Source organism: Chelonia mydas, chromosome 16 (assembly GCF_015237465.2).
Source record: "Chelonia mydas isolate rCheMyd1 chromosome 16, rCheMyd1.pri.v2, whole genome shotgun sequence".
In the NCBI taxonomy this organism is placed as follows: domain Eukaryota; kingdom Metazoa; phylum Chordata; order Testudines; family Cheloniidae; genus Chelonia; species Chelonia mydas.
In genome coordinates, this window is record NC_057857.1 from 12,877,892 (window position 1) to 12,892,298 (window position 14,407).

The window sequence follows — 14,407 nt, forward strand, 5'->3', positions numbered from 1 at the left end:
GCAGTTCCTTCCATGTTTAATTAGACACATGACAACAAATGGAACAGTAACTTATCCAAATAAACCATATTCACAGACAAAGAAGCAAGAGATTGTTAAGCACTAGGTTTAATACAGAACAGGTATCCCTACGGAAACAACGGAAAAGTTAATTCAATCAGAATTGTAAGGAAGCAACAGATATGCATTTTAATTTAATTAATTAATTAGCTTGGTTTCACCATGTACAAGTGTTCAAACCAGACCTCTCAACATCAGGCTGATCAATGGACACAGTGAAAGCAGAAGTTGCTTAATACAACAGAAACTTTTTTAAACAAGGAAATACATATTTGGTTAATTGTTAGCCTTACTTAAAACATTTATTTTTCTTTTTTTACAAGGAAAAATGACAGACAGTCTCTCTCAGTGACAGGTATTTGGAGTCAGAATTCAATCTGTAAGAGAGGTGTTTGAGTGCAGCAGGAATTTTGCCATCTTTACTTAAAAGTGCTGCCTTCCTAGCCAGCCCCCAATCTTGCTTTCCATCCGTCACTGATAAAACCATTATTCCTCTTGTTTTATACACTTTGGTTGTCTTGGAGACAAGTGGTTCCTACTACTTTTAAGTCTTTGCATCATTCCAGAGGCCACATATTTTCTTTGAAATGGAATCTTAATCCAGTGTCCACAGCCTGGTGGCTGCTACCTCACCCCCACAGAAATTATCTTCCTGAGGGGAAAGTGCAGCACAACCAGTTCTGAAACTGCCTTAAGTGAGGCTCCACTAACTGGATTGGAAGGGGTTCATATAGAAAAGTGCAGTCAGCAACCCTCCTTACACTCACTTCCCTAGAAAGAGACCCAATCAAGTGACCCAACAAGATGCCTAATCCAGGCAACAGGAGTTAAAAAACAACCCTCTTTTGTCTGTGTGTTCACTGCACCACCACCAGGTGCTAGGATATACATACCCTAATCGTCAAGGCTGGGTGTGCTTCAGCACAGGAACCAGAGTGCTCAGTTCCCAGGATGGAAGTAGTTAGGCCAGTAGAGGGTCTGGAATAGTTAGAGTTATAATGTGAATGGGGAAGATGAACTATTGGTAGTGTTAAGTGTTCATGGTCTCAGATGATCAGTGCTGCACCTGTCTTCTTAGCCCTGTACAAATTAACTATTCTTGTGCTATTAGGTGTTGCTAGTTAAGGCTACACATCTTGATGGGCCAATACGTAGAGGCTATTGCTCCTACAAGACTTGCTAAGGGCTGAACACCTACTGTAAAATGTCTTTCCTGTTGATTGCAATGGGAATGGAGCGCACTCAGCACTTTGGAGGCTCAAGGCTATGCCATTGTCTCTGACAAGGGAGACCTCTAGCCAGGGTGCTGGTTACCTAAACTCCAGGTGGAGGGTCCCTTGTCAGTGCTGTCTTTGCTGAGAATCACTGATTTAAGCACTCATGTTTGCCCTACTGTTTAACATTCAGTGAAAATTGGGGTTGTGTAGAGGAAGGGGGTAAGCCTCAGCCTTGGGAGGATACTGTGAGAGGAGTCTCTCTGCCACATCGTTTAGTTCTGAGTGCCTCAGAAATCACTCTCCAGCTTTATTTCAATTGGCACTGACAGTCCCTGTCTTAGTTTTCTGACTTGGCTCTGAACAGTGCCACTCCGGTTAACTGAAATTTCCAGCTAAACAAAGGGGTGTGTATGTCCTCAGGGTTGCACTGAGGAAACTTTATCCTGGTAGAGCAGGAAGGCCCAGTAGGATTTATCTGCATAGGCTAGCCAGCAAACTCGGGGCAGTCCTGAGAATTCAAACTCCCTCTTTTGTGAAGGGGCCAGGTGTTCCCAGAGACAGTCACAAAATCAGAATTGCACCGTGTTGTGTGCTCTGATGGGAGATAGCTGGAGATGGCAGGTCTGTCCCAGGATGGGCCCATGTATAATAATTACTTAGCACCTATTCACCTCCAAAAGTGTTTTACTGTCATGGATTAAGCCTCACAGTATCCCTAGGGAGCAGGCAAGTAAATACTTATACCTACTGTTTTACAGATGGGGAAACTGAGGCACACAGAGCTCAATGACTAGCCTAAGGCTACAGAGACAGTACTAGAACACAGGAGTTCCTGGATCCCGGGCCTGTGCTCAGACAAAACCCTTCTCTCTCTTGTGCAAGTACCTATCTTGTATAGATCCTGAGTAGCTTATGGATATTGCCTTCCCTACTCCTCAGACATTTACAAACTATATAGACAAGAACTCTCCTGTCAGATTAACCTGTGTGAATCTATTAGTCCTCACAAACACAGACTGACTTTGAAAAGATTTTGCTTACAGTTCAGTCTCAGGGCCATCTCCACACCCAAGAGGATCTTAGCAATTGTGCTAGGGTCTGTCTCTGAAGGGCTTTTCCTGAGTTAAGGCTCAGCTTTTGTTTTGGCATTTACTTCTCAAAGATGGAGTGACCTCTCATCAAAGGTTAGATGTGGAGGCATCAGAGAAATTTAACTCATCTCCTGCCCCCATCCTGCCTTCCCCCACACCAGCCTCTGCCCCTGCCCTCATCCTGCCTTCCAATCTTCTTAAGTTATTTTTAAAGCTATCCTAAGAGCTTGTATCCAGTGACTGTGTCAGCAACACTGGCAGTAGCAGCAAGGATAAAACAATTCTAGCTAGGGTGTTGGGGAAAGGAGTGTGTACAGATGGATGATCAGAGGATAAGTTGTACATTAAAGAGCGTCAGTGAGCAGAGAGCAGATGAGACTGTTCCCTGTCCAAGCTGGGCCTGTTAACACCATTCTCTACAAACCATATCTCCTTGGGCCTGGTGGAACAAGTGCCAAGCCAATGCAGATTGCAGTACAAGATCTCAGTCACATGTGGGAAGAAAGTGGTAGATGGCAAAGCTGAAGCAGGTGTTCCATCTCTCCCTGCACTCAGAAGTAGGTGGAGCAGACAAGTCATAACAGGAAGGACAAGCCACACTGTGGGAAGCTATGAACTAGGAGCAGTGTTCAGCTGGAGCCTCCTTAACTTTCCCATTGAGTTACTGATCCCTCTGGAGGTCAATTACCTCCATACAGTGACTGGCTTCTCAGGAAGCATGGGACATAATCAAACTGTGCAAAAACAGCAGCTTCCTGTAGACGTGTCCCGGAGCTGGTGGTCACACCTTTGTCCTCCAGGCTTCCACACCCACTTGTCACATTAAAACCCTGGTTACAACACAGCAGACCCTGACACAATTCAGTCTCATAATAGATGGAAACAAGCCATGTTTTAACTGTGTTCCTAAAACACAGTGCTATCCTGCTAAAATCCAAGGCTAGACTAAAGCATCATTTGGTTCTGGCTATGCTGCAAGGCCAAATCCTGCATTAACCGTGGTTGGGAACTACCGAGCAGTATCAACTCCACCAACATAGCAGTTGTTAGTGCTCAGAGGGGACCCTATCAAGCTCCTTGTTGCTCTCACATCTGTGGTACTCCAAAAGATGGGCAGAACTGTAAGTGCTTTAGGCTATCTGCATTAGCCTCTCAGCACGGAATGGATAGTTACATAAACAAATGCTCTCCCACGCGCTCCATGTGCAGGGAGACAGGTGAGCAATGTTTGTAGCTCCATCTAGTTCTGCATCTAACTGAAAGACTGACAAGCAAGAGCATGTACAAACACTTTGAAATCAGCTCCCTGTCCCAAAGCTTATTCAGATGCAAGTCCTTGGGGAGGTGGGAAAAGGGAAATACATTTGAAGCAAAGAACCTCAAAAGTACAATTTGTCAAGTTTTCCAAAACATATGAAAACAATCAAAAGTGACACAAGTATATATCTCTATAGATTTGAAAAGTAATTAAAAGGAAAACAAACAAACAAACAAAGCAAGCCCACCATCAAAACAAATGACATAGGGTTAAAAAGGAAAGAAAAAAAAAAATTAACACCATCTGGGCAGAAAAACTAAACCTCTCCAGGGCAACTGGGTTCTGTCATTTAAAATGTCACTTAATGGCCCTAAGAATTGTCCATACCATCCACAATGACGGCAGCATTTACCCTGAACATTAGGAGAACCTCAGCCATAGCAGCGAATCAAATCAGAGTGCAATGGATAGGAGGAGAGAGCAGAGGAAAGACAGACAGGCTTATTGTGCTGTCTCAGTGGCCTGAAATGTCCGAGCTCAAGTAGGCCAAATCTCTCCTGGCTGCTCCTGGGTACGTAGCCATTTCTAAGGGGAGAAGATTATCTTAACTGTGAAAGAACCAGGACAAGGAGAGGGGTCCCAAGTTTGGGTTCTGCAGGTTGCCCAATGTGCTGCTGGGGGACCTAGATTTAAGGCAAACCTTGGCAAGTCGTCCAGATGAAGACCCTGAGCTTGCACCATTGTAAATCAGGCATCGTGCTGCAATGTGTTTGACACACAGGGAGGCTGAATCCCCATTTAACATGGCAAATGTTGGCCCAGACTTAAGAAAAGAGAGAAAATTCCCAATCCCTCACAAATTCCAAAGTCACCAAATCATGCAGTAGTGACTGGCCTGGGTCCCAGAGATAGCTGGCCATGGGTGAGGGGAAACTCACCCTCCGGTGTTTGCAGCCTTTACCATAAAACACAGAAAACACAATTTAAAAAAAAGAGGTGGTAAAAGGACTTGCATGGAGAGCCGGAGAGATTAGACCCCTCTGTGAATGAACCTGATTCTTCATTGCACAGCATCCCTTGCAGGAAAACACCCTACATTCTTAAGGGCAGGACAGCTGGTTTTTCTAGCCTTTCCTTCACCCTGTGGTGCCAGGTGGTTGAAAGGTACCACTGTAGCGTTACTGGGCAAAGTCACAACTCCTGGCTTTAAAGGGTTAATGGGAATGCTTTACAGCAAGGAATTTCCAAATGCACTTGATACAATCCATCAAGGTTCCGCTAGTAGCACCCCCATACAAAAACTGACTGAAATGGCTTGAACGCTCTTTCTCCCCTTACTATTCTACTTACAAATAGTCCGATCCCTTTGGTCTCAATCTCTTAGCATTATTTTTCCCCCTCTAGGCAAATAGATCACTGATCAGTGCCTACAACCCCACTGTAGAGATGTGGCCATGATGCTGGACTGGCTGTTCTTGTGGACATGACAGGACCTCATGCAATATAGTGAAGGGGAATTGTCTAAAGGTGTGAAATAAAAAAAAGGTCACAATATGAATCACACAGCTAGATCGTCAAGCTCACATTCATTTGAGGCTTCTCATGTGGTCTAAAAAAGGTCAAAAGATACATTTTTTTTTGTTTTTTATACAGAAATCATATACACAAAACGTCAATCCATACTTCATAACGAAAAACTTACTAATTTAAAGAAAGCATTTGTTGTGCAAAAGGTCCCCCCACCCCACCCCTGTGCACCTTCATCTACTGAGGGTCTCTCTCTCTCACACACACACACACACACCCACCCATACACATATACACACACACAGGTTCCTTCCAACAGCCAAGCTGGTGGGAAAGAGTCCTCTCTATATACAGTGAATTAGAGAGAAGCTGGATACAGTGCTGGCAAGAGGCGTTGTTAGATCATTGCCTCTATCTGGAAGTGTCCATGTTCTCCTCTTTAAAGTTACTGCAGTGCTCTATAACTTTCCTATAGACAAAATAAGGACAAGGAGAAAAGGTTTAGTTCAAAGACTAGGAAAATAATGAAGTGGGCCATAAGCATAAGGCACTGTCACCTACATTTAAATGTAGTGTATGTATCGGGGAGCCTATCCTGAGACATGCATCAACCCAGTACCTGTGTTACAAGTATATCTCAACAAAAACAGCTCTAGTTACACACTTACAACCAATCCCTTCCAACATTAGTGTACATCAGTGGTTCCCAAACTTTAACAGCCCGTGAACCCCTTTCACTAAATTGTGAAATCTCGGGAACCCCCTCCTAAAAATGAATATTTCCAGGGATTTAAGTTTAAATTTCCTCCACACTCTGCGGGCTCCTGCTGCTGGACCCCATTGACCGCCCTGGTCAACTGAGCTCCACTGAGCTCGGGCTGCAGGTCCTGCTGACTGCCGGGACTTGGGCTGCCAGCCCCAATTGCCCAGCCCCACACTCCCTGGGGCTCGGGCTGCCCGCCCCGGGCGGAGCGCGGGGGTTCAGGCAGCCCGCTCCCCCGCTCACAGGGGCAGGGCTCGGGCTACCAGCCCCAGCTGCCCGGCCCCACTCTCCTTGGGGCTCGGGCTGCCAGCCCTGCATCCAGGTCCCACCTGCTGCCTCCAATGCCCGGGGTCCTCTGGCCGCCAGGAGTGAAATTTTTCTGGCGAACCCCCTGCAACGTTCTGCAAACCTCGGGATTTGTGAACCCCAGTTTGGGAACCCTTGGTATACATCCAGATCCATACCTGTCCATTTATCAACCCACCCATTATTCACTGGCCATCACACCCTCATCTCCCATCCAAACAAACACCTTTCTGTCATCAACACATCTAATAATCTGCTCATCCAAACATCCATCATTCACCTACTTTTCTGTCATCTATCCTTGTACTCATATGTCTGCAATTTAGCTATTCCTTGCCATTTACTTACCATGTTATTCATATACTTTCCATTCACCATTCTTCTATTGTCCCTATCATTCATGCATCTGACCCATACACAATTCATCTACCCTATTATTCAATCTCCTACTCTATCTTCCATAAGCTTCATTAATCTCCTCCACCATTTATCATTCTTTCAGCTACTGGAAGTGTCTGTCATACATACACAATACACATATTCCCAGCAAATATCCACCTATCTTTTCCATTTTCCCTATATCTATCAAGTCATAGCTCTCAACTTGCCATGGATTAGATGTATACAACTGGCTTTTAAAATCTGAAAGGATGACCTAAAAGGAAGGTTCTGATATCAAACGTCAGAGGAAGAAGCTTGGGAAAATGGTAGATTCATTTTACTATGTAAGACATTCTCCATCAATTTTGTCATGTGACTCAGCTCTTCTAGTGTCAATGATGTACAAACAAACAGTAAGATAACACCAGGTTTGAGGGATGGAAATAAATGGGACGCTATCCTCATAATCAGATCTAGTTGAGAGGTATGGCTCTACTATTCATCTAGATACCTTCTAGGAGTCCATTGATACCTTACTGTCCTATCCACTGAACTCATCTACCCATTCATCCTTGTCTATTCCCCATCTATGAACAACTCTCAAATCACCTATATCCTTCCCATCTTTTCTGTCTACTTATGCACACTACTACTGTGTTCTCTCCATCCCTAATCCCATATTCAATGGCCTATATTTGATAGCTTTACTCTCATGCTTATATATAAAAAATCCTAAACCAAGGTTGCATGTTTAATAACTTATTGGTTTCCTACCGGGCCATTTCCTTGGTCTCCTGCCGTGCTGAAGCCATCTTAATCACCTCCTTCAGAAGGGGCATTCCACCTTCTTTGATCAGCAGGGGGCAGTACTTGTCAGCTGTAAAGAAGGGGGAAATAGAACCCTGGGAATCTTCACTCCTACTGGGTCAAATCTCTACATTCTGCAGCCTGACTCTTCTCCCTAGGCAATGAGCTCAAATCAAGAGGAGATAGAGAAGCAGTGAGAAGATTGCTGGCTGGTAAGCCACAGGGTACAAATTTCTCTTTCTAGTGGCTCAGCCTCTTAGGTGCATCCAATCTGCAGAAGTATCGGAGATAGAAACCAATTCAGCACTCAAGCTTGCTAGAGTGATGGAAGCTCCAGAAAGCTGTTCTCATGCACTTAGTCCATGTTGTCTTCTTAGTTCTGGCTACACGCCTTGAACATTCTTGGTAACTTCAAGGATCTGCCTTGGAGTTAGCCACGTACTCTGCATTAACCTACGGGCCTCTGAAAATAGTTTCCCTTGACTTTTCGCCACCCCTGCTGTCTAACAGGCACAGTGTATGACAATTCACCGCCCCAGCCTTTTCACTGCATTTATAATGTTCTCTATGGAGGGACTTACGGTAAACAGAGACGAGGTTATAGAGAGCCCAAGTAGCCCAATGCTGGCTGACAGGAGAGATCCCTTGCGGAAGGAGTCGAAGGATCGGTTCAAATGACCTGCAATGAATATTAAAGAAAAAAAATGAGAAACCCAAAAGCTGCTGTTTCAGCATCTTTTCCTGCTTTGGTATTGGAAGCTTCACAGTCAGAGCTAATACTTTACCCAGCAGTAAAGCTCATTGGCATATCAGCTTCCAGTATCAAAGAGTCAGTCATAGTTTGTGGTACTGACAGGCTCAATCCCTGCTGTTTAATACTACCATGCAGCACTGAGAACCAGCTCTGAAGGATTAAACGGGGAATTAATTTATATCCTGTTCCAGTCACATTTCCTTAAGAAAGCTGAAATTCAGCAGTGCTGATCGCTCTGTAGATGGGCTACACTTAAAGGGCGTCTATCTACCCTAGGCCAAGATACAGCTGAGGGGACACTAATCATTCATAAACAGTGGCTGCGCCATTTGTTCTTGCAATAGCGAAGTGCATCTACACTGCAAATCATGTGTTGAAATCACACTTGTACAGCATCCTCACCAGCAATTCATTCCATCTGTTGTTGTACTAGTGCACTGTGGCATTCCAGAGTTCCTGACGCAGCTCTCACAGCAGGAGCCTTAGGGTTATTCCACAAGTCACTGTAACACCTGAAGGGAATTTGGGGAGACTTGTCTAAACATCCCCAAAGGCAGACTGAAGGCTGCAGCGACCCATTTCGTGGAGACAGGGACATTCATCCTAGCTGTACCTTTCATTAGGAATCGGAATTTAACCAACAGCAAGAGAAGTATTCCTTAGAGAAATGTTTTTAAGCAGACTAAAACAGTAAGATTCCATGTTTCCTGCACAATCCAGTTCCACCAGAAACATGCAAGACAAGTTCTAGTCCTACTGTGTTCCCTCAAGAGAAACTAGAGATCCAGACTATTTTAATTTTCTCCATATTCTGCTTAGAAGTGTAGCAACTGCCTGTCCAGATTAGACCAATGGTCCCTCTAATCTCCAACTGTGGCCAGTACCACATGCTTCAAAGGAAGTTGAAAAACCCCAACTAAAATAGTATGTCCATGTGGGAAATTTCTTCCTCACTCCAGGGAGAAGTTCTACACTTGATTAAATCTCCATCTTTCTTGCAGTCTTCAGCATGCTTGAGGTTACCTCTTGGGACAATCCCCACTCCTGGAATAAATGCGCCAAGATCCAACATCCCTCACCTGTAATTGATATTTCTTCTGGAGTTAATGTCCCAGCTCTGGATGGCTGCCCACATCCTGTCTACTACTTCCTCTCGGCGTGGCTCACAGATACCCCAAGCCTCTGGACCATCAAACATGATGTGGGAGAGAACCCCACATGCATTGTAAGATACCTCAATCCCATCTGCTTTGCTCTCCAACAGGTTGCTGCCAAGATAGAGGATAAGATTTCAGAGGTGCCAGGATAGCCTTATGCAGCACATCAGGGACAAAAAAAAAACTTAGTATGCAAACAGTGCAGCCCCTGTGAACTCTAACCAGAGCTCATCAGATAAGTCATAATCTCCTAACTGGACTGGACACAGCAACCTATGCAAAACAGCTTGACAAACACCAGCTTCCCAAACTGGTTTTATTGATCATACTTTGTATTTAGATTGCAGCCATCCTCTGAAGATTCCAAAGCACTTTACAAACTGGGCAAGTTCCACTATCCTTTTTTCGTTTTGTTTAACAAGGGGGGAAACTGATGCACAAATGTTAAGTGACTGCCCTACGTCACACAGTGACTCAGTGGCAGTCAGGAAGAGCAGCCAGGTCTCCTGGCTCACAGTCCACGGCTCTAACCATTAGACCATACTGCTTCTTGATCAATGATGCACCAACCTGAACACACTGATGAACTGGGAGGTCATGAGCTGTGGGCGGAGCTCTTTCACCTCCGCCACATTTCCCAGAAGCCCCAACATGTTACGGTGCAGCTCCTGCTTCTCTGGGAACTCCTGAGGAAACAAAGAACGTGTGCAAAACAAAAGTATGAGCACTGTGACTGATGATGCAGCAAATCCAGGAAGGCAGACTATTTCCCAGCAGTCAGGAATGGAGCTCTCTTCTTGGTGTGGTGAGGTTTCTAGCATTTAAAACACATGACAGGTGGGAGAGAACCAAACCACTGCAAAGCAAGGGACAGTCCTCCACTGCTTGACATGGCCACTAGAGGGAAATGCATCTCCAGGCACAGGACAGGGAGTGGGAGAGAGAGAGTAAATGAGGTAGAAGTGTGCCGTTTCCTTGTGCTCATAGGATGTCTGTATGTGGAGGGGGAATGGGCAGAATGTGTATAAGTCTTTTTTTCTTTCTGTTTATGCAACAGATGAAGCTTTCAGCAGGGATCAGATGAGCCAGGACTCAGTCCCAGACGTGACAGTGTGACAGTGGAGAGCAGGGGTTCCCAAACTGTGGTATGTGTACCATATTTCTGGGGGCTACTCATAAGAAATTGTATAATGGTGTTTTTTATTTATTATTTTATTTATTGCATTTTCATAATAGGCTACTCAGACGAAGCTTTAAAACTCTGTGGGAATTTGTTATATAAAATAGGGTAGTTAATTTACTTCAAGATGTACCAATGAGAATACAGAAACACAGAGATGCTGATTTACAGAACCCTCCACTCCAATCACCATATAGTGCGGGTTGAGTTGCCCAGCAACTCAGAACTTAGTCAGGGTTTTTTTCAGTTGTACATGTCACACTATAAGTATATCTATATGTAACAGTGAAATATGGACAGATGGCTAAAGATAGGTAGTGTTAAGAAGAGCACACAAAGTATCAGCAATGAGAAGGGTAGGGGTCCACGGGTAGCTGGTAGATCTGGAAGGGGGTACGCAATAAGAAGAGTTTGGGAACCTCTGGTGTAGAGGATACTGGACAGCACTTACTTTCAGGCACTCCAGGAAGAGCTTCATGCCACTGTAGTTGAGAAACATCTCACAGTTATCGGGGGTTTCATCTGTGATATTCCACAGGGCGCTCCAGGAGAACTCCATCACCTGATCACACTGTCAAGCCAGAGGGAAGGAGACAGTAAAACACAGTGGAATGGAGTATGTGACACAGGCAACTGAAGACAGAGTGCCTGTAATACAGGAGCCCAATGCAAACTAATCGGAAGGATGGGGAACTGCTGTCACCTCGGAAGAGACCAGTTTTTATTCAGTTCAGACCCACCAACACAAACATTACCATTATCCAGTTTGTTCAGAGGAGCCAAGTCCCCACAAGCCTCTGGGGACACCTGGAAAATTGCTGGTGCAATGTGACTGGATTCCTAGCACCCCTGGGCTGACCTCTCCACCTCAGGGTCAGAGTGAATATAACTGGAGTATATTTTGCTTACAGATTTTAAGAAGAAACACTTACTGTTTTATCCACCAGCTTCTTCTGAATCAGCTTTAGCATGGTCTGTGGGCAGAGAGAAGAGGGAATGAGACGTGTAAGAGCACGTCTGGGAACAGGCCAGGAATCACAGAGATTAAAATAACATCAAACTCAACCCTTGCATAGTCTGGCACAGCTCTCACCGAAGTCAATGGAAGTTATGCTTACTCATGGATTGGATTTGGCTCTATGCATCTGGAATCTGATTCACAAGGTGTAAACACCCCTCCCATCCCTTCCGAGATTAGTGTTATTTTCTCTGGTTCAATGGCACTGTATAAACAACGATTCCACTGGTTCACACAGCACAGTACGACAGATGACCTGTACCATCCAGATAACAAGTCCCTGGCCTAAACAGCTAAACGCACAAAAATGCAGAGTTCGGTACAGAACAGCCCAATGAGAAATAAATAGTCTGGTGTGTGCTCTTTATAGCTTCATGAAAAAGATGGGTCCTCAGAAGTTGGTGGACTTTAACTGGGAGGCTGTTGCAAACTCAAGGGGGAGCACGGAAGGAGCCATGAAATCAAGAGGGGTGAAGGAGACCAAAGGAAAGACAGGGAAGAGCTTGGGGTATAGGAAATTTTGTTGGAGGAAATGAGGGCGAAGGTATGGGAGAGGATTCGAGCAGAGTCTTGAAGAGGAGGATAAGGAACTGGAATGAGGCAGGAGAGTTGAAGCCAGGAAGAGATTATGGTTATGTCAAAAAATGAGCAGAGTGACTTCCTGTAGGGACTTTGGGGGACTTTGAAACCCCCCAAAACCGTGTACATACACCCACATGCACAATTTCTGGTCCATTACTTGGACAGTGTTGTCTATCAAGTGAGACAAAGAAACATGTCCACCCAATCTATGTAACTGAAGGTGTGAAGGGAGGTCTGACTCTTGGCACACTGGAAGTGCTGTCCATGCAGTAACCACAATGGAAAGGTCTGCAGATTTTATTATCTCCAAATGGGCAGCAGCTTTTCCTATCTCTGGAGAGGCAGGAGAGCCTTCCGGACCTGCTGGGCCATTTTGTATCGAAAAGCAGGGGCAAGGTTGTTACTCAGACATGTCCAAATGAAAACCCTTACATTGTTCACAGGAGGATTGTGCTAGTTGCAGAAACAACATTTTTTTATGTTTCTAGGAGGAAAACAATACTGCCCAGTGTGAAGCCCACCCCATCCAACATTACTTTTCTTTGGGACGGTCTGCCTTCTACTGATGGAGAGACTGGCACAGAGAGGTTATGGGGCTTACCCAAGGCCACACGATAAATTTGTAGCAGAGCCAAGATTAGAACTCAGGAGTCGTGACTCCTGGCCTTATGTTGAGATCATGCCTCCTCCCCTGCCCTCAAACAGACACTACCTCTAACAGCACATCAAGAAAGTAATGACTTCCCCTGCTGGCACGTTTTCAAGGGGCTCAGCTTAAGGATGGTGAATTCCATGATAGCACAGCACTGCTAGGACTCTTGCTTTCCCTGACTGCAATACTTTTCTATGACCCTCGGGGGCTGGATTATTTACTGGACCTACTCCACGGACACGTCCAATGGAAGTCTCAGAAAGTACGTTCACACAGGACTCTAGCCCAGTCTGGGGTAGGGATTAGCAGCCATCCTGGGACCATACCAACCATGACAAACCCCATCTTGCCCACAGCCTCCTTATGGTCATTGTCCACTTGGCAGACCAAGGCATTGCAGAGGTGTACAGCAATGCGCTGGATGGACTCATCCTGCCGAGTAGGGTTCAGGATGTTCAGCAGCAGCTCGTTGACACGGCGGTACTGGAATTCCAGCTCCTCTGGGATGCTGAAGTTACACAGTGTCAGGCAGCAGTTCCGCTGCACCTACCGGGGGGAAGCAGAGCAAGCTGAGGGTGGGCTGACAAGACGGATCATCCTACAAGTATGTGCAAAACCCCATAAGCACATGTACAGATGCCACACAGCGTTGTCACTGTCTTCCATCTCAACACAAACACCACACACACATGCATCACCCTCCAACCCAACACCACGCTGCATATGCACGCCCCACACCATAGCTTCACCAGCCTACAGCTCAACCCTCTCACCGCATGCACACTCTCCATCTGCTACCCAACCCCACCACCACCTGCACGCTCCACATGCAATCCAAAGCCAGTCACCTTTGCCACAAATACACATGCACCATTATCGCCTCTTTCTTCCCCCGTATTACTACAGAACTATGTCGCCATCACATGTACAATGTAGGTCCCAAATAAAATTGCACCCATGCACCCATAAAGTGAATTCATGACTAGATATAGGCAACGGCTTCTCTAGGGCATGCCGTGGTACACATTCAATAGGCTCAAAGCGCCCAGAAGGTACAAAGTACTGGAAATGGCCTGTTACTGGGAGAAAGGGAAGAGGGAGAACAGTGAGAACATGGTGAAGTTGACTGAGCTCTTACTGTCACTTCCTGGTAAGACTCCATGCCATTCAGCACCACCTGGATCACCTGACGCCGCAGCTTCACGCTCTGCTCCATCCGATACTCTGAATTTGTTAGATAGAAAAGGGCTGCGCTCCCAGTCACCTGGATGTTCTTATCGTACTTGTGACACTTGAGAGCTGTGATCACCAGCTGCAAAGAAACAATGGGAGCTTTTAGTGCCATTTAGTCCCAGCTGGGCCCCCATGTAACCGTTACCCCTACGCAGGCAAAGACCAATACAAGCATTCAAGGGACAAAGAGCACAGGCACAGCTGGAATAATCTGTTCAATGAGATCATAAGACACCTTCTAAAATCAAGGACCCTATTTCCATCATGCTACTGGAACTTCCTCTTTAGGACCCTGATCCAAAGCCCATTGAAGTCAAAGGAAATGGGAATCTTTCCTTTGACTTTAATGGGCTTTGGATCATGCCCTAAGTCATGGGGAAAGGTTTGATTTTTGTGCTGTAAAATCCTCCTCTCCCTAAAT

At 45.5% G+C, this 14,407-nt stretch overlaps 1 protein-coding gene across 5 annotated transcripts in view; it reads right to left on the reverse strand.

Annotated features, from left to right (window-relative positions):
• The window catches only part of ZER1 (zyg-11 related cell cycle regulator), a 27,702-nt gene continuing 13,295 nt past the window's right edge, over positions 1-14,407 (reverse strand). For all 5 annotated transcript variants that reach the window (XM_007057310.4, XM_027819739.3, XM_037879357.2 and 2 more), the window contains 9 exons: positions 13,892-14,065; positions 13,084-13,299; positions 11,434-11,475; positions 10,953-11,072; positions 9,892-10,007; positions 9,244-9,432; positions 7,992-8,089; positions 7,378-7,480; positions 1-5,622 (listed from right to left, as the gene is read on the reverse strand). In XM_007057310.4, coding sequence (XP_007057372.1) covers positions 5,565-5,622; positions 7,378-7,480; positions 7,992-8,089; positions 9,244-9,432; positions 9,892-10,007; positions 10,953-11,072; positions 11,434-11,475; positions 13,084-13,299; positions 13,892-14,065 — 1,116 coding nt within the window. In that variant the 3' untranslated portion in view covers positions 1-5,564. The remainder of the gene's footprint in view (positions 5,623-7,377; positions 7,481-7,991; positions 8,090-9,243; positions 9,433-9,891; positions 10,008-10,952; positions 11,073-11,433; positions 11,476-13,083; positions 13,300-13,891; positions 14,066-14,407) is intronic.